The sequence below is a fragment of the Pan troglodytes genome, chromosome 6 (assembly GCF_028858775.2).
Source record: "Pan troglodytes isolate AG18354 chromosome 6, NHGRI_mPanTro3-v2.0_pri, whole genome shotgun sequence".
NCBI lineage: Eukaryota > Metazoa > Chordata > Mammalia > Primates > Hominidae > Pan > Pan troglodytes.
Window position 1 is genome coordinate 34,788,709 of NC_072404.2, and position 19,892 is coordinate 34,808,600.

General features: G+C 39.2%; 1 protein-coding gene and 1 long non-coding RNA gene across 10 annotated transcripts in view; one reads left to right on the plus strand and one right to left on the minus strand.

The window, feature by feature from the left end:
• LOC129144539 (uncharacterized) overlaps window positions 1-6,695 on the plus strand; it is a 35,041-nt gene extending 28,346 nt beyond the window's left edge. Inside the window, exon 2 of the long non-coding RNA XR_008548963.2 lies at window positions 6,609-6,695. This is a non-coding gene — a long non-coding RNA (uncharacterized LOC129144539). The remainder of the gene's footprint in view (window positions 1-6,608) is intronic.
• The window catches only part of CPVL (carboxypeptidase vitellogenic like), a 202,534-nt gene continuing 188,716 nt past the window's right edge, over window positions 6,075-19,892 (minus strand). For all 9 annotated transcript variants that reach the window (XM_054687072.2, XM_016956801.3, XM_054687074.2 and 6 more), the window contains 1 exon segment: window positions 6,075-6,326. In XM_054687072.2, the coding sequence (XP_054543047.2) occupies window positions 6,216-6,326 (111 nt within the window). In that variant the 3' untranslated portion in view covers window positions 6,075-6,215.

A 19,892-nucleotide genomic window follows, 5' to 3' on the forward strand; every position in this document is an offset into this window, starting at 1 on the left:
GTCACCAGCCTTCCCTTCATAAGCATCTGTCCCCATTTAGAGCACCTCATCGGCAGAGCATAGATTTGTCCTCATATCTTCAGCACCCAGAGCACGTCTTCAAGAAGATTAACATGGCACATCCTGCTGTAAGATGGAAGCGTGACTGAGCCAGGAGTCTGGGGCAATTTCTGTTCCTGGTGCTGAGTGTCTAGATTTTCCTATTCTTATCACACAACATCCCCGTGTACTCGCAGGTCTCTCAGGCACTTCTTTTGCTCCCTTTGACTCATGTATGAAAATTTAAAGTATCATCAAACATTACTAGGTGTACATGTGAATTTTGATTGTGAACATTCATTGGGAAATTAGGGAAATTACCAGTGTGTATTCCCACTGCATGTCAAAATGTAGAGACTGGCTTTAATGTTTTTACTGAGCTTTAATATCTGCATATGGTGGATGTTTTCTGGCTCCTGGCTGCGCAACATCCAGGCTCCCTTTCTTCTAGTGACAATGCCCTGGGTTTGTTTTGTTTTGTTTTGTTTGGTGGTGGGCAATTGTCTGTCCCCCATTGGGTGCAGTCCTGATGACACTGAGTTCAAGGTGGCCCACCCTCCCTCCTCAGCATGAGATGAGTGTTCAGTGGCTGCCACTGGCTGTGGTGTGGGATTGGTGAGAGGAAGCTTTTACGTTTGAGTTTTTTGCAATGAACAGCTCTTTCTTCTGCAATTTGAAAATTAAAGATTTAAGAAAAAGATTAACATTTGCCCAAAAGACCTGGCTAGACGCAGTGAAGTTCCTTGTGAATCTGTGTGAGCAGCAGCCGCAGCCCTGGCTTGCTGTCCTGACACACACAGCACCCAGGGGAATGCAGACGGCCCGCGTCATACTCCTGAAGTTGCCAAAAATCCCTTAAAAATGATTGAGCAGATGTCTTTTCTTGGGTTTGAGCAGATATAAATCACAGCAGTCTGCTTTTAATTCCTAGGCTCGGTGTCTTAGGGGCAACAAAATCAATCCCTTTCAGGTTGGTTTTCTGAATGTTTTTTAAATCTTCAGAATTTTAATAACTGCTACAATATGCAAGAAAAAGTAAACACATCTGTGCAGGTAGCTATATTTCACCCCAGGGCACACACTTCCTGTGTGATGGTGGAGTTGAACAGGCGACTCCCAGTCATCTCTGCAGCTGGCCCTGACCACCAGAGGTCAACCCCTCAGGGGCCCAGCATAGAGAATGAAATGGTTTCTGAGCTTAGCGCCAGAGGCTTACATGGCACAAAGTGGACACAGCCCAGGCCCATATATCATTAGCAGTAAGAGTTGGCGGGGCAGGGGGTGCTGTTATTCACAAGAAGAAACAAAGGGAACGCCAGACTTTCCTCAGGAAATCAGAGTTTAAGTCAAGCAGCTCACCACAAGATCTTAGCCCTTGGTTTCTGGTCTTACCTGTCATATTTTTGGTGGCATTAGAAAAGATAACTTGGGAACTTCACATCAATCAATAATTAAATCAAAGCTCTTAGTACTTTCCAGAGAATCACAATTCAAATTTACTTTAGCCCCTCTTGGGTCTCCAGAGCGGATACTGCATCAAAAAGTTTCCAAGGGTCTGGTTTACACCACTTTCAAAGTAAAGCCCATTAATAATGGCAGTACAGACCCTAACGCCTACCCACTGATAGGCGAGAAGAGCTGAGGGATCTGGAGCAGGGTGCCTGATGGGAAGAGGATGGGGTTGAACAGAGACCCACTTTGATTCCTGATGGGCTCTGCCATTAGCTGTGGAAACTCAGGGGTGTGTGTGCATGTGCGTGTCTTCCTTTTCTTTCTTTCATATAAAAGAAAGCATCATATATTGTTAGATGCCTTGCGTTTTTTAATTTAATAACATAACGAAATTGGAACAAAGTTTAAGGCTACTTTTAGACTTTCTGTCATCTCAAACAGTGGTCTCCAAATCTTTTTGCTGTCAACTTTATCATTAAAAAATTACTGAAGATACGTATATATAATATATATTTAATATATAATATATTCCACTTTGATTAAAATTTCATAATGTAAATATTAATACAGCAGTGGCATGATTATACTTTATATATATAATATATAATAGATTATAAATATATTGTTATGTATTTATTTATAGATATATAAAAATTATATATTTATACATTATAAATGTTATATAATTATATATAATAATTATATAACATATAATATATAATTCTAAGAATTAGATTTATATATTATATATTATGTTATATTATAAATATATCATATATAAAATTATTTCATTTATAAAGTAATCATGCCACTACTGTACTAACAATATTTACATTACGAAATTTTAATCAAAGTGGAAACTGCAAAAGGATAAAGATAAATTTTAAATACTTAATTTTTAAAAATTGTATTTGATTTTTAATGGTAAAAAATGCTTTCTAAAATATTACTGTTAATATCTTCGATAGGACCAATGTGTTGAATATGCCTTGTCATTTTCAAAAAGTCTTGGGTTACCCTTTTGTGATATAGTCGTTCATACATCTGGCTATACATACAGTTTATTTTAATGCTTGGTTTCAAAGTCCATCAGAGCTGAAAAAGACACTTAACAGAGGTATGTAGGTCCAATAGAAGAAATGCCTCATCAGATGAGCTTCACTAATTTCCAAAACTCATTTTTCAGTCTCATCTATTACACAAAGACAATTGTTGAAATTTTCTTTGCTTTTAAGGGTTTTTTAGTTTTGTTTTTGTAATGTGCATATAGTAAGATGGGAACATTTCCAAACATCTGTTTTCAAAAGGCTCTTGCCATCGATTCAATTTCTTTTGAGAAGAAGTTAACTTTCTCACTAATTAATTTCACTAAGTGAAAATATCACTTCTACCTTGAAAAGATGGATTGTGTGTTTACTTTAAAAAACGTATCTGCTAGGCGACATACTAACAATCGCCACTTGCCATGACAGCACGTCTGCAGTGCTTGTCTTTTTGTCAAAGAAGGGATCCAGGACTCAACCTCAGGTTCCACAACTCCTGTAAATGCACTACCATGAGATAAGCAGTGTGGTACAGGAGTCCCCCTGGACCATTGGCCATCAAATTGCAGTGTTATAATCATCCTACTCTTTGAAAGGCTTTGTTTTTATGAAACTAATCATATTGATAACATCCTATATGAATGTCAGTTGCAATTATTGGCAATACGCTACTAGACGCAGGGCCGTGAGAAGATGCTTCGGTGGACCTCCTCCATGTGCCTCTTCCTCTTTGCAGATGTTGTCTACCTACAGCAATTGCAGTCACATAAGACATCTGACTGTCTCATGTCTGAACTGAGGGAGGGCATCATGAGAATCCAGCATTACATACTAGGAAAGCCTAATTGTGTTCTCATTTTGAAAGGAAGCAAATATAGACAGACATTCTAGTATTTTCTCCTTGGACTGTAACGGATTGTCTTGAACATCTATGGAGGGCATGCACTGTACTTGGAGAGTCTCTACACAAAGGACTCTCTACAATTAAATCCAAAAACTAGTTTTTCTTTAGTTTCCCTTTCTTCTAAAGTAAAATACTTGCCAGATTCAATCTTTTCCTTTCTTCTTCTAAAGTAAAATACTTGCCAGATTCCATCTTCATAGAACTGTATCCTCAAATGAGTTGGCTAGGGTTGCCCCTGGAAAGTCTGTCAACTTCTGCCCCCACCGCCACCTCAGCGCTCCCCACTGGCCTAGTACCTGGGTCAGGGTGATGATAAAAATGAAAACATCTACAATTTCCATGTATTGAGCTATTATCCTGTGCTATTCCCTATGCTAAGTGCTCTGGAAAGATATCAATTCTCTTTATCCACTGTAGCTATGTTCTATAACATCTATGCAGACAGAATTAGCAAATTCTGAACCATTGCTTCTAAGGCAAATACAGGTTTAGGTTCCTTCAAGCTTGTGGGTCACAACATTCTTGTCACCTGATCAATACATAACCTTAAGTGTGTTTCTTAGTCACCTTTAAAATGTTGATTCATTAACGTGGAACTCAGGGCCAACAGCACTTTAACTCATGCCTGAAAAAAACAAAACACCTGCTAGTATTTTCTCTGTAAGTCGCTTCACAGTCTTCTTGCACACTAGTCAGTACTTCAGCACCGTGCTTGAGGCCATTTTAAAAAGCAAAATCAGCCACAAAAAAAGCACAAAAATGCGAAAAAAATGTGGCACTAAACAGACTTAGAAAAGGACAATTGGGCTGGGTGCGGTGGTTCACACCTGTAATCCCAGCACTTTGGGAGGCCAAGGTGGGAGTATCACCTGAGATCAGGAGTTCAAGACCAGCTTGACCAACATGGCAAAACCCCATCTCTACAAAAATATAAAAATTAGCTGGGCTTGGTGGTGCGCACCTGTAATCCCAGCTACTTGCGAGGCTGAGGCAAGAGAATTGCTTGAATCCGGGAAGCAGAGGTTGCCGTGAGCCGAGATCACACCACTGCACTCCAGCCCGGGCAACAGAGCGAGACTCCGTCTTAATAAGAAAAAAAAAAAAGACGATTTTTTACAGTATGAAAGCTGAAACAAGAAGGCAGAGCATCTCCTTCTTTGACCCCAGCTGGGAATGTATATGTTGGGCAACTGAATTTTTTTGCCACTCTGTACATGACCTCAAAAGAGCAAGTGTATTGATACTGGGGTTACAAATACATTTTTTAGCAAGTAGACTCCATTTGCAAACATGGAATTCTTGAAATAATGAGGATAAACTGGATCATCTCATAGTACCCTTGTACATAGGTACTACTCTAGTGACATGTGAACCCAAAAGAACCTCAGAAGTCTCCTCTTCTGGCTACCTTCCTTGAGTTTTTGGGAGGCTGGTATGGTGAAGTGACTTCTCCTAAAACGTCCAGTGCATGTGTGATCCATATGAAACTAAACCCAGGTCTCCCAGCCAGTCAGTGCCCTTTCCAGTACATAGTTATGAGACTAAATACAGCTAATTTAACTTGCAGATGGGGCTACATGAAAAACTTCTTGCGTCCTACCCTGTCCCAGTTTATTCTCTGCAATAATTAAAATCTGCTTTTGATCAGAATATTTGATTTAATGACTTCTAGGTCATGGGTACAATGAACAATTTAAAAAGGAAGATCACAAACCTGAACGTAATCAGGCACAAAATGAGAAATTAAAAGAATAAACTCCATAAACTATTTGCCGCAAGAACAGGCTTTGACTTTTTAAATTTAATTCTCCAGTGAGCCAGTTCATAGATGGGTAATATGAGAAGGAAGTGATGTGGAAAAATCCACACGTCTTGTAGAATTTCAGAGATGTGAGCACATGATGCATAAATCGAAAAGATGTGCCAGGATGTGACATTTTAGTTAGAAAACTGCTAATGAATGTATATTTATAAATGTATATATTGATGCCAGCTTATCTTAATTTTTTTGATATTCTAACAATGATACAAAATTAGGTTGTTCTTTATTTGGGGAAAAGAAGTAGAGAATTTGAAGCCCAAACTAAAATGGCTCTTATAACTAATGTAGCCTGCAGGCTCTTTCAGAAGTGTGTACACCTCAAACTCAAAGAAGGAAAAAGAAAATGAAAAGGCAAAGATTAAGTTTGTTCTCTGCATAAGAGCATCTGCTTATCAAGAAGTGATTCATCATTACTTTTATATATAATATTTTTATTTCAAAGAATTCTTTTGTTCTAAGACTTTATACATTTGAGAATCTTTTCCCCAAAACTATTATAGCTTCATCCATTTATTTGGGATAATTGAGCTATTCTTATCCAGTAATATTTCCAAACAAACACCTTCATGGCATGCCAAACTTCTGTTATTGGCAGAAAAAGATGTTACAGCTTTGTTTGTTATAACTGCACTTTTCACTTACTCTTAGAAGAAATTAAAAATTCCTATTCAAGACCCTAAAATTTCATTTATACATCTTGTCTCAGTGTCACATCATCCATACCTTTCATCCTTTAAGTTAAATAATGTAATTCTTACTCACGTACTCATGTTAATTTTGTAATAAACATCTCCCCCCAAAAACAAAAGATCACTTGTTTCAAGGATAATTTTTATTGATGAAAAAAATCTTGCAGATATGAAAAGATAATTTTTTTATTCCTACGACATTTTCTGTTTTTACGATTTTCTTTTCAGCAATGAAAACCTCTGATGTTCTCTTTTGGGAAGGTAGTTTATCCAACATAAGGATCCCATCCTTTTCCATAAATGAATCGATTAATCATGTCAAAAGCTCTCAGAGGCTGGTCATAGGGTAAAATATGTCCTCCACCTCGAATAATTACCTTAAAAAGAAAAAGTAAAAGAACGGAAATTTAGAGAAATGGATATTCTAAATACATGGAAAGTTTTCATTCAGATTAAACTCTATTTAAAACTCACATGAAATACAGAACATATTCTCCCAATGCATGCCTTTGGACAAGCTGCCTATCTGGCTGTTGATGGCTTTAGTAACAGGCATGTTAAGGTAGAAAAGTTTTAAAGCTTAGTTAATTTTACGCAAAGTTGTATTCTTTTCTCATGAGTGTAAAAATTGAAAATTATTCCTTGTCTTTTTCCTCTAGAGAGTGATCTGCCTGCTCCCCGCAGTTGAGAATGCTGCACTGCAAGTGCTACCTGGTGAGGCCCACCTCCAGCCCACTACTTCTGGGGTATGTCAGGTCTGCCTGCAATGGGGTGGATTGTCTACTTAATTCCACCCTTCAGTTAGCCAGCCCAATTGTCCCTCACACTGAGCCATACCTTCCATTTTAGCCTTTATCAGTAATGAAGGGGAAATTTTGGTTCTCAAAAAAATTAAAAAACCAAAAACATCCTTGACTGAGGCAGGAAGATGACCTGAACCCAGGAGTTGGAGTCTGCAGTGAGCTAGGATCATGCCACATGCACTGCACTCCAGCCTGGGTGACAGAATGAGACCCCATCTCTTAAAAAAAAAAAAAAAAAACAAAACAAAAAACTTGACACTTGAAATAAAAGAAAGTCATGTTTTGAGCAGCATAGAGTTAGAACATTCTTTTTTTTTCTAATATTGGATTATAAAACATTTTAAAACATAGCAAATTCGAAAACAATTCATATAGTGACGATTTTGAGTCATGAACTTTCACTTTACTTGCTTTCTCACATAAGGGTGCCTCTATGCATCCCACACCCATCCACTAATCCATCTTATATTTTTGACACATCTCAAAGTAAAATGGGCATGTAGTGCACTTCCCCCACACACTTCAGCATCACATTATTCGTCAGAGTTCAATATGTGTTTACAGATTTTCTTCTTTTGAGTCAAGTTAAGATACAATGAAATGCGCTAGTCTTAAGTGTAGACTCACCAGTTCTGACAAATGCATACACCTACGTAACCCAAGCCCTTGTTGGGTGATATAAAGCATTCCTAAAACATCTCTAATGATGAGATCAAATCAACAAAAGGGGACTGGTCTCTGTACTCGTTAAGCCTCTAGCGTCAGCTAATATTCCAAGTAGAGGGAAACGGGAAGCTGTCATGATTCAATGCCAAAAGGGCAAGGACTGACACTGAGTGTTGGGAAGTTACATGCAGGAGAGGTCAGCCTGGCCTGAGATGTCTTGTTCCATATGTGGAGAATGGACAGGAGGTACCAGTGCATGAAGTGAATAAACGTATGCAAAAAGGACATCACTTTCAGTAACTTCTAGCTGCAGAATCACGATCAGCAATTAAAGGTCACTTTCACAAGGCCCTTCCTAAGAGGCTGGGTTCTTCTACTTGTCTCAATCTGAAGGAAACTGAGGCAGAAAAAGTATATTTGGATAGTACATTTATTATATTGAAAATCTGCCCCTATATCCCAACACCCTCCATCTTACAACCTTGACGTGCAGTAAGTAGGATTAACACTATTAGATGATATTTACCTTGCAGCTCGCAGCTATACAAGCTGTGCACTGAACAACTACAGGGAGCACCATTCACATGAGCATTGAGATGACTGAGCTATTTGGAATTATTCAGTGGCTTGTCCAAGTCACACAATTGTTAAGTGAGATAATTAGCTAGAACCCTGACTTCTAATGCAAACACCGGTGTGGTGTTTTTAATCAAACCCTCTACTCAATCATTCCTTATCTTTGAACTGAAATTTGCAGCTTAGTCACGGAACATTTTTATTCACCTCTCAATAGGCCTCTGAGGTTTATTGATGAAAAAAAATATTGCAGATATAAACATAATTTTCTGTATTTTTGTATTTCACATATTACAGTGAGGGAGGCAGATCCCATTTGCAGATGTGGGACCAGACTTAACTCCTTCACATGCAAATGTGAAACTTTTGTGTTTTGCTGCAGTTGATCAATGGTCATTTGTGCCTCACTGCAATGACTGTGAAACCCATCTACCATTTGTGTAGAAGCTTGCAACTGGAAACCCAGCATGCCCACTTTTTATCACAATCTGAAAGTAAACATGTGTGACAAGAACCCCTTCATAGGACTCCAGAGGGAAACTTTTGCCGCCCCACAATCCCAGGCTAGACATTTCTTCCTGCAGATTTTCATCCGTATCTTTGGCCCTGGCAGGAATCTGATGAGTGATTTCTGTGCAGCTTCAGCTCAGCTGAGGACACTTAACAAAGTCATATGTGTGACAAAACCCAGCTGCTTCAACTGGAAATGAGTTTGGCAGCAATGGCCCGGAACAGCAATAAATTGAATACCCAAGAGCTAAAGGTCATCCTGCCCCCAGAACCAGTGCTGCAGCTAACAAAGGATAAACAAAGGATAGCACAGTGCTTCACAGCCTGGGCTCAGAAGTCAGAGTGCAGGAGCATGGCAAGAGGCACTGCACGTTGTGTGACCTTGGGCAAGGAACTTAACCTCACTGAGCCTCAGGTTCCTTTACTTTACAATTGGGAAACAAGTATTACCTCGTGGGGTAGTTGGGAGTTGTGTGAGGAGTTAGTGGAATAATGTCCCTGGAATACTTAGCACAGTGCCCGGCCTGGGATGGTCTTCAGTAAATACTGGTCATCTTCATTATTCTTCCAACACTTATCTATATTGAAAATCCAGAATCAAAATGTCTGTATCAGGAGGATTGCTTGAGATCAGGAGGATCGCTTGAGTGCAGGAGTTTGAGGCTACAGTGAGCTGATGGAGCCACTGCACTCCAGCCTGGGCAACAAAAGGAGATCCCATCTCTAAATATAAATGAATATATATGTATATATGCTTATATGAACCTAAACTACCCTAGAACATGGTGTTCCTACATTTTCATAAAAAACCTTGGTTTAAAAAGGTTGTTTAAAACAATGGTTCTTGGCTGGGTGCAGTGGCTCATGCCTGTAATCCCAACACTTTGGGAGGCTGAGGTGGGCGGATCATTTGAGGTCAGGAGTTTGAAAGAGCCTGGCCAACATGGCGAAACCCTGTCTCTACTAAAAATTAAAAAAAAAAAAAATTAGCCAAGCATGGTGATGCACGCCTGTAATCCCAACTACTGGGGAGGCTGAAGCAGGAGAATCACTTGAACCTGGGAGGCAGAGGTTGCAGTGAGCTAAGATGGCACCACTGCACTCCAGCCTGGGCGACAGAGTGAGACTCCACCTCAAAAACAAACAAAAAAACAAAACAATGACTCTCAAATTTGAACGTGCATAAAAATACCTGAGCTCATTAAAAGAGATCGTGAGGCATCACCTCCAGACTTTCCAATTCTGAAGGTCCAGGGCAGGGCCTAAGAATTTGCATATCTAACAATTCCAAAGCAATGCTGATGCTGTTGTTCCAACTGCTTGTTGAAAACCACTGTTGAGAATTTTTTTCTACTCTGTGGCAAACCAGGGAATTCTCTGTTTACATCAAGGTAATTTGATTAACACCTACTCATGAATACAAGTAGAAATTTGTTTAATACCTACTCATGACCTCACTTCCTGGGTATCCGCTCTCCTGGTATTTACTCACGCACATGCGCACTCACACACACCTTCCCTGTCCATGATTATCAAGTGGTGAAGGAGAGCTGAAGGGGTCAGGTGTTCTTACTCTTCCTCCTCTCAGTGACCTACCTGACCCTGGTCCAATTTCTGAGCTGCCATGTGTAATGACCCTAATGGCATTGTAAATTGTGTCATTAATATTGGGGGAAAAGAAAGCTTGTTAAGGGACAAAGTTGTTTCACATGCCACAAAATTCCCAAACAAAGCATATTCTTAAGCAGATTCACAAACAGCATTTTACTGATATTAACTTCAAAAATAAATATATTTTTGAGTGTGGAAAAATAAACCACTCTGTTGTTTATAGTCAAGCCACTCACCATTCACAAATCAAAGATAACAGACCACTTGGCAGCCTTTAGAGGTGAGTAACAAAATGTGTCGGGGCTGTAATTACGTATTTAAATGTGACAAGATTAATCTCAGGGCTCCCTGAATAGAACTGTCTATTTTGGGTGCCTCCACACTAGAGCTGCAGCCTCTAACTTCATGTGTTCCAGATGTTCCAGGGGGTCACAAATGTGTCATGAATTTCAACAGGGTTACACAAACACTTTAAAGCTTCATTCCACTTTATTTTTTAGAAAACGATATAATTCTCCCTGGAACTAGAAACAAAGACCTGCCAGTAAAGGTTTCCCAGTTGTGCCTGTTTAGATGACAGAAAAGAGAGGGAAGTTCACAGTGGGCTTGTTGATGTAGATGTGTCAGGGGAAGCTTCTTGGGGGTCTTGAAGGAGATCACTGGACGGAGAGTGGTGGGTGGGTGGGGTGGGGGTGGAGGGATCACCGCAGACAGAGGAAACTGTGTGTGGAAATGCAGGAGGCGTGGAAATGCAGGAGGCATGGAAATGCAGGGGCATGAAACTGTGGGCACGTGCAGCAGAGGGATCACCGCAGACAAAGGAAATTCTGCGTGGAAATGCAGGGGCCGTGAAGCTGCGGGCGCATGCAGCAGTCTGTATGTCGTCCCATTCATGCAGGAATAGAGGGAAACAGAAGAGACAGATGAACAGGCAAACGCTAGTGGGACCATGTGATGCCCCAAGTGACATGCTGGGATGAGTGGACCTTATCCTATCGGGCTTTAAAAGCAATTGTGGTAAAATACACTTAACATAAAATTACCACTTTAACCATTTTAAAGCGTATGATTCGGTAGCATTTAGTATATTCACACTATCTTGTTGCAGAATATTTTCACCACCCCAAAGGAAACCCATATACATCAGTAATCACTTCCCACTCCCCCTCTCCCCATCAGCCCCTGGCAACCATTAATCTGCTTTCTGTCTCTATAGACTTGCCTATTCTGGATATATCCTAGAGGGTTTTAAGTAGGGTAGTGACATGCTTATGTTTGCATTGTAGAAAAATGACTTAATGTCTAAGGAGAAGGCTAATTTGGAAGGGAGTCATACTGGTACAAGGAGGCAAATTAGGAGACTACCAAATCAGGTGAGAGGATGTGGGCTCATGGGAGGGATGGGGAGAAGGGGAAGGAGAAGAGGGTAGTAAGATGGAACCAATAAAATCAGTGATTAATCCGATATAAAGGTTAAGTGAGACTTTCTCTACCCATCCCCAACAAATCCTCCCCATTTCAGGCTTCTGACATGGGCAGATTTGCAAAGGTGGTGTTACTCACCAGGAAAGAGAAAAGAGCCACATGGGAGCTGCAAGTTTGGCAGGCAGAATATGTAGGATTGGTTTATTGTTTCTGCTTTCCAGTATAGAATGATGCATACCCTCAAGAGAATCTGCTTGTTGTGGTTTCTGATTTACATGTAAGTTCTTTTCACTACTTTTATTCCATTCCACATTTACTAAATCTTATCTTTTAGTTTGCTTTCAGACACTAACTATAAGTAGAAATAACGTAAATAGCATTCAAATAAAAATATATTGAAAAGGTACTTGGGAACGAGAATAAAAAACAAGCCAAAGCTTGTTAGCAGACACTTCCTAACAAAGAATGCAATAAGTCACTTTCGAAAGAATGAAAAAACAGCAGAGATCAAGGCTGGGAGTTGCTTCAACAGCACTCAGGGAAACGATTCTTGAGGTCTCCCACTGTACACCTCTGGTGTAGCAAATGGTTATTGAATAGAAGGAGAAAAGGAGCTTCTAGGTGCTTCAGGAGACCCACATGTAGCCATCATAATGGTACATATTCTAGAGCAGTTAAAACTTTTGGTGCTCCTTTACAACATCCCCAAGGGGCTTCCTATGTACACCATCTTAATCAGTTGCAACAATACTGTTTGTAATTTAGGACTTCCACTTCTGACTGTGACACAATAGCATGTATCAAACCAATCTTATTCCACAGAAAACAACAGAAGCTGAATTAAAAAGAAAATAAGCTGTTTAAAGGTATCAGAGAGCAACCAAGCCTTGAGAGAGGCCATGATCGTAGAGAAAAGGGAATCACAAGGAAGTGAGCCTAACATTTTGTGCTGCTTTTCCCTTTGGGAAATTCACCAATTTTTAAGCTTCTCTGACCAAGACGCCAAGTCAAAAGCGGCAGATAAGAGAATGAAAAGCTCATTAGTCTTACGGTGCTTGAGAGACCAAAATACAAAAACAAAGAAAACCCCAAAAGAAACAACAACAACAACAAAAAATTGGAGTTGCAAGCCTGTCAAGGAGGGACAGCACTGGTAAGCACTGCAGGCTTTCCATCAGATCCGTGAAAGACAATGCCTTGGAAGTAATAAGAAACCAGAAACAGGTTAGTCCTCACAAACCTTGAAATCAAGCACTGAATCAATCATCTCAATCCCAAACTTTATCAAGGTGATATGCCTCTACTCTGTATGCCTTCTAGAAAAAATTAAATCCTTTTGGAAGAAAAATAACATTTTTCTTCATATATTTTTTGTACATTTTCTTCAACATTTAATAAAATTTAATAGGCATGACAAAGAACAAGAGCAATGACTAAAATTTAAGGAGAAAAAAAATAACAGAGACCACAAATGATCCAGATATTAGAGTTACCAGGTACACATTTTAAAGTAACTGTGAACAAAATATGCAAGATGTTAGGTATAGAAAAATAATTCACAAGATAATTAGAATATATACAAGAGAATCAAATGGAAGTTCTTTAACTAAAAAGTTACTCATTCATTGTTCATTGAAATTAAGAACTCGATCGATGTTTTAGCAATAGATTAGGCATGCAGAAGAAACACTGTATGAACTGGAAGTTAGGTCAGTAGAGGATATCCAGACTGAAGCATGGAGAATAAAGGTATGAAAATTCAAAAAAAAAAAAAAAAAGAAGAAGAAGACATGAAACCATGCAACATTTAACTTATGTTTAACTGGAATTTTAGGATAAAATGATAAGGAAGAAATGGGGCAAAAGAAACAAATAGTAACATTCAGAGATACTGACTGAAAAATTTCCAAAATTGACAAAAGTTACCAAGCCAGTTTTGAGAAGCTCTATGAATCCTAGATAGAATAAACACAAAGCAAACTAACCACATCATAGTACACATAATAGTATATTACACTATAGTATGTGTATGTGCACACACACACACACACACAGAATAGCATTTTGCTAAAAGCAAAGACAGAGAAAATCTTAAAAGCTGTCACAGAAAAGGAAACAGTACTTTCAGTACCTTCAAAGCAGCAAGAAAACTGACTATTCAACAGAAACAATGAAAGCTGGAAGACAGTGAAATAATACCTTGAAAGTTCTTAAATAAAATATCTGCCAACCTAGAACTTGTATAGAAATGAAGACCTTGTAAAGATATTTTCAAGGAAACAAAAAATTGGAAAAGGTTTTTGTCAGCAGACCTGCACTAAAAGAAGTATGAAAGACTGTTCTTCAGACAGAAGGAAAATTATCCGTAATGGAAACATGAAAATGCAGAGGAGAATGAACAGCAACTGAGAATTTACATATGTGAACACAAGTAAGGAGTATCAATAATTAATAATGTCTTCTGGAGTTTGAACTATGTAGAAGTTTTTCAAAAGACAGTACTTGCACAAAAAGGGTGTAAAGTGAGTGAAAGTGTTGTAAGGCAGCAGTCCCCAACCTTTTTGACACCAGGGACCAATTTTGTGGGAGACGATTTTTCCATGCACAGGGTTGGGGAGTGGGGGATGGTTTGGGGATGACACTGTTCCACTTCAGATCATCAGGCATTAGATTCTCATGAGAAGCGCACAACTAGATCCCTCACATGCGCAGTTCACAATAGGGTTCCCCTCCTATAAGAATCTAATGCTGCCACTGATTTGACAGGAGGCGGAGCTCAGACAGTAATGCTTGCCTGCACTCACCTCCTGCTGTGTGGCCTGCTTCCTAAAAGGCCACAAACAGTTACCAGTCTGTGACCGAGGGATTGGGGGCCCCTGTTGTAAGGTACACTTTTATATCTGGACAATGGTAAATGTATTGACTCAAAGCTGACTTTCTTAAATCAGGATATATGTCATAATCTCTACATAAACATAAAGGATAGATAAAATAATCTATTATTATCAAGTTAATAGTGGTAAAAGGGGAGGGCAGTATGACTTCCAAATAATAGATTGAATAAAAGGATGAGAGTAAGTGGAAGGGGCATTACTGCATGATATGAGAAACAGACTTCTGACAATCAGGGTACTCAAATGAGAAGAAATCCTGTGATCCAATAATACGTTCCTTCCTTTTAGAGAGATACAGAATGAACACCTGAGAGGTGAAGACCTTTCAGTCAAATCTGTTAGCCTTATTTCACCAGATCAGTTAGACGTGCTTTGAACGTGTCTATTAAAAAAAAAAAAGTCATGGAAAATTTTCTCTATATTAACTCCAAGAATTTCTGTGTTAATTTCAGCAAGGTTGGGATGAATTATTGAAGTTGAGGCTTTCTCTTTCCTTGGTCAGTATAGTTAATGAAAATCTAAAAGCAGAGTACAGGATAATAGGAAGCCATTTGGCCTGATGGTTAAGAGCATGGACTTGGGATTTGGCAGCTCTGGGTTTGAGCCCAGTTCTGTGACTTTGGCATAATGACTTAACTATCTCTATTTTCTCATTTGTAAAATGGGGATAAGAATTTGGGTGACCACTTGTCGCACTGTGCCTAGGACCAAGAGGTTTCTGGGAACATAGGGCTTTGAGTGCTAAAAGTAAAAAAGGGTCAGACAATCTGGAATGGTTGCTTACTCTATGAATATTTAACTTTTTGTAAGGATTCAGAGACAATACTTATAAAATGATGCAGGGCATCTGGTCTACAAATATGTCTTTTTTTTTTCTTTTCTTTTCTTTTTTTTTTTTTTGAGACAGGGTCTCACTCTGTGGCCCAGGCTGGAGTGCAGTGATGTGATCTTGGCTCCCTGCAGCCTCTGCTTGCTGAGTTCAAGTGATTCTTGTGCCTCAGCCTCCCAAGTAGCTGGGACTACAGGCATACGCCACTACATCCGGCTAATTTTTTGTATTTTCAGTAGAAACGGGGTTTCACCATGTTCCCCAGGCTGGTCTCAAACTCCTGGGCTCAAGGGATCCTCCTGCCTCGGCCTCCCAAAGTGCTGGGATTACCCATCGCGCCTGGCCCATTACAATTACGTCTTAAGTTTGTACCATGTGCCAGCGTATTACAAAGATAATAAGGACTCAACCAGTGGTCACTCTACTACTATTATCAGAGTTTTTATGACAAACAGAATTTTTTTTTCCCTTTAAGAAGTGGAGTAAGAGGAGAAATTACAACACTAATAAATATAACATTCATTACTGTACTTTTTCAGAAAAAAGGATTATAATACAGTCTTCAGAAGGGGAAATGTTTCTTTTCCAGGCTTCTTTGATTTCCCTTTTATGAATCCTCCCTTTCCTTGGAAAAGGCCCCAATGACATTAATGAAGCAGCTTGAATGTGAAAGCAAACCTCTGTCATTGCACTCAACTTAACTGTGTCTACAGTGAGTTTTATCCCTGCCAATGCCATGATCCATCCCATTCTTTCCCTCCACCCTCTCTCCCCTTTCACCACATGCAATGCCAAACACCCTCTTCTTCCTACACAGAAATGCCAGGAAAGCAAGACCTTACTTGTCGTAGCAGAATGGCAAAAAACTGTTCTTTTTCCCCTTTTAGGAACCCACTTTACCACACAGGATTTGATGCAATTAAAAAGTTATCAAGATTTCCCATCCTCATTCTCTCCTTCCCTGTCCAGTTTTTATATTTGATATCCACAAGAGGATAAAAAGCACAATCCAGTTCATTATTTATACTTACTCAATATCTAGCTTTATGATCTACATTTGTAGTTTTCTTTTGGAAGAGAGAATAAGAGTGGGGGAGGAAGGGGCAGAGGTTATAGCAGTAAATGCTCTCGCCAGGAGTGCTGCAAGGACTTAGATCCTGACTCATCATCTTCTGTGTACCATGGAAACAAGAGCCGGCTAACCTGCTAAAGATTTACTTCCTGCAGACAGCAATGCAAGATAGTTCTAGCAGCAGTGTGTGGGCACTCCCTCACTGGATCAGGAGAACCAATTGTGCACATTGCTGCCCAACTCCATGTTTAGTGGTGTGAAGTTGGTAGCTTGAAATTGGCTGCGTGAGAGTATTTACACTATGGAAATTGGCAAATACTACAAATCAGTGCCCTCTCTCTTCAGTTTACCCTCAGACTCCTGGTTCTCTGACATTTTGGCTGTCCTGGGGAAAGAGGAAACATTCTGACATTCTTCTTCTTTCCAACGTGAACCTAAGGAACATCCACCTATCGTAAATTACAAGGTCTAAAACTTCTTTGAAACCTTGGCTCTGGAAATCAGATGAGCCAGATTTCAAAAATTTGCAGAAAGGTGAGAAAGGCCTGTCACTTGTTTCCATTTCTGCCTACCCTCACTGAGTTCTAGTATAAGTGACAATGATAGAATTTCAAGACCATGCTACAACATCTACAAGACTCTTCCATTTATATCAGAGCACCATGAGATGCTCCAGAGCTGATCTGTTTAGGAGAACTCCAGACCGGACAGGGTATCTGGATTCAACTATGTTCTTGACTCACAGCCTAAGGGGACCCCAGAACCCCTAAATATCTCTAGGTTCTGGGAATTTAGAATACAGAGCATGCCAAATAGCATATTTTCATGATGCCATGTGTTAAAATAAAACAAGGTACATAGTTTTTACTGCCAACCCCAAAACTGTACAAGGCAAAAATACTGCATCAGTCTAATTGACAACGTAGCACTATCTTAACACAATTTTTTCCATCCCTCTATTTCTCTACCCTACTCCATCTTCCGCCTTATTTGTTTATTTCTTGCTTTGTTTAACATCCCCACAAGTGATTTTGTGAGTCTTTGGTTACACTTCAAATTAAAACAACAAAAAGTTACTGTTTAAAAAACAAATCCCAATTCCCTCTTTGTTCCTCAAATATCATTCTCCATGTGTGGATAATACTCTAAAATACAGACTTCTCAGTATTTATCCGCTTTCCATTTAATGAAATGGCTCTCTGTTAAATTTCAATAGATGATTAAAAACCACTCAACAGCCAAGAGAAAGTTATGCATTGTTGCCTAGCTGTTATACCTCAATAAATAGATTTGCTAGCCAATTTATATTTTAAATAATACAATAAATTAGCTCCCAGAGTACTAACTAAGTGCATATTTGGGTAGCTTAATTTAGAAGCATTCTTCTTATGCTAATCGGTCCTCTCTAATGAAATAGAACCACATGAACTAAGAAGACTCTTGGCAAATCATCAGAGTCAAATTGGGAGTTGCTATTGTTTATTATTTCCTTTGTCTTCAGGAAGCAAGCTGTGTGGTTTTTAAGAGAAGGGAAAAAAACAAAAACCAGGAATTCAATTATTTTTAAAGGAGAGGATGCTCTAGTCAGCACTGAGGTCATGAAATTTCTACAACTCCTTTTATAAATTTGTGTCCCAGAATATTTCTCATTTTTTCTCCCATGCAACGCAGAAAGGAAATAGTCTTTAGCTGACATAAACAGTGTAGTCTTTAGTTTGAAGGGAATTGTTTTGAACTGTTCATTATCTCAGCATGTCTACTCTGTTTCCTCCAAGACACTTTGGTGTGTACAATTGGTGAACAATCATGACACTCCTTGAGAGATGTAGTATTAAAACATACACACACACACACACAGTCAGAGGCAAAGGAGAGGGGCATGGGAATGAGGTGGAGGCCGATTTGATTTTAATTCACTGAACATTTACTCAGTGCCACGAACTGTGCTAAGGGGTATGCTACAAAAATAAATGAATATTTTTAAAATAAATTATTCCTGTCCTCAAGGAACTCAGCATTGAGTAGAGGAGGAAGGCAATTAAAGAGTTGAAGTGTGAAACCCCAGTGTAGTACATACAATAGAAGATGTACGTAGATGGAGAGAGTTGCCAAGAAGGAGGTAATGTGGGGAAGGATCAAGCATACCAAGACTGCCAAGAATGAAAGGCAAATGGGAGTTTTCCAGGTGTGTCAGAGGAGTACAAAGGGCCTCACAAGGCAAGAGGAGGGAATCCCATGTGAATTTCTGGGTGCATGTTTGGGGGATGATATGGTATTTTGTTTTTCAACATTTTAATTGCAAAGGAGGGAGAGGGTAAGAGTTAAGGTTGGGAAAGGAAACAGAGGCCAGATCAAATCTTTTCATTAATCCAGGCAGAGTTAGGACTTCATCCTGCAGGTATCAGAGTTAGTGAGTAGTTTTAAACAAGGAAAACAACCACAGTTAAACTTGCATTTTGGAAAAAGCACAGAAGGGCAGATTGGTGAGGAAGGAGACTAGTTAAGACTAGGCAAGTGGGATATTGGAAAAGGAAAAAAAGTTTAAACAACAACAATTTAAAACAGTTATTCAGAATGTTCCTGAATAGCATCTTATAACTTTTAAAATACCACAAGGCAAAAACTTGCATTTTGAAATTTATAATGTGGGATAGCCCTCATGTTTCTTTTAATGTCCACAAAATGCTCACTAGTTTTATTGGTTTATATAAATGCAGTGTTTTTCTTTTTTGCTAGTTCTTGTGGTTTCTATGCCAAGCACTAGGAAATGAATAAAATCAGGCCAGCAAGGATATCATAAAGCAGATGTGAGAAGTGCTAGCTAAGGAACTGGGTGGCTAGTATTTGCCAATTACTATTACTCTTCATTTTCTGGTAAGACTCACAGGAAAGCAAGTCAATAAAGTAACTTCTCTGCCTTGTTGTTTCAATGGAAAAGTGATGGGAGTGAGAGGAATTTTGTGAGAAAAAGATTCATTTTCTCCCTGTGGTCTGGGGATTGCTGGCGAGCCCAAGGCATAAGCTGAAATCTGTTGATTTTATTTACTTGCTGCTTCTTACTGAGCCACTGTTGGCAGAGTTGAATTGAAAAGGTGCTAAGGGAATAACTTTCTGATTTTTTTTTGAGCTGGATAGTTTGCTAGCCAACCTCAGCACAGGACACCCAGAAGAAAAATGAACCTACATAACCACCCGGACTTGGATGTGAAATGTCCACTCTGCCTTCGCTGTGTGTGTGTATGCCAGAGTCCTTCAATTTGATGGCATTCAAAAAAAAAAAAAAAAGGCAGGAGACAGCTATGGAAAGAGAATACAAACCACGACTTTTAGATGTGAGAAAGGACAGTAAGCCTTCCTTTAATTTAACAAGCTCAGGTGAAAGAACTAGAGGCAAGTCCAAGTGTTTGCTGAGATCATGGAATAATCAGAACTCTTATACTTTACTGGCAAGAATAATCAATTTGGAAAACAGTTTGACATTATCTAGTGAGGCTGACACAGACACAAGGAGATATGTGCAAAAATGTCCATAGCAGCACTATCTGTAGAAGCAAAAT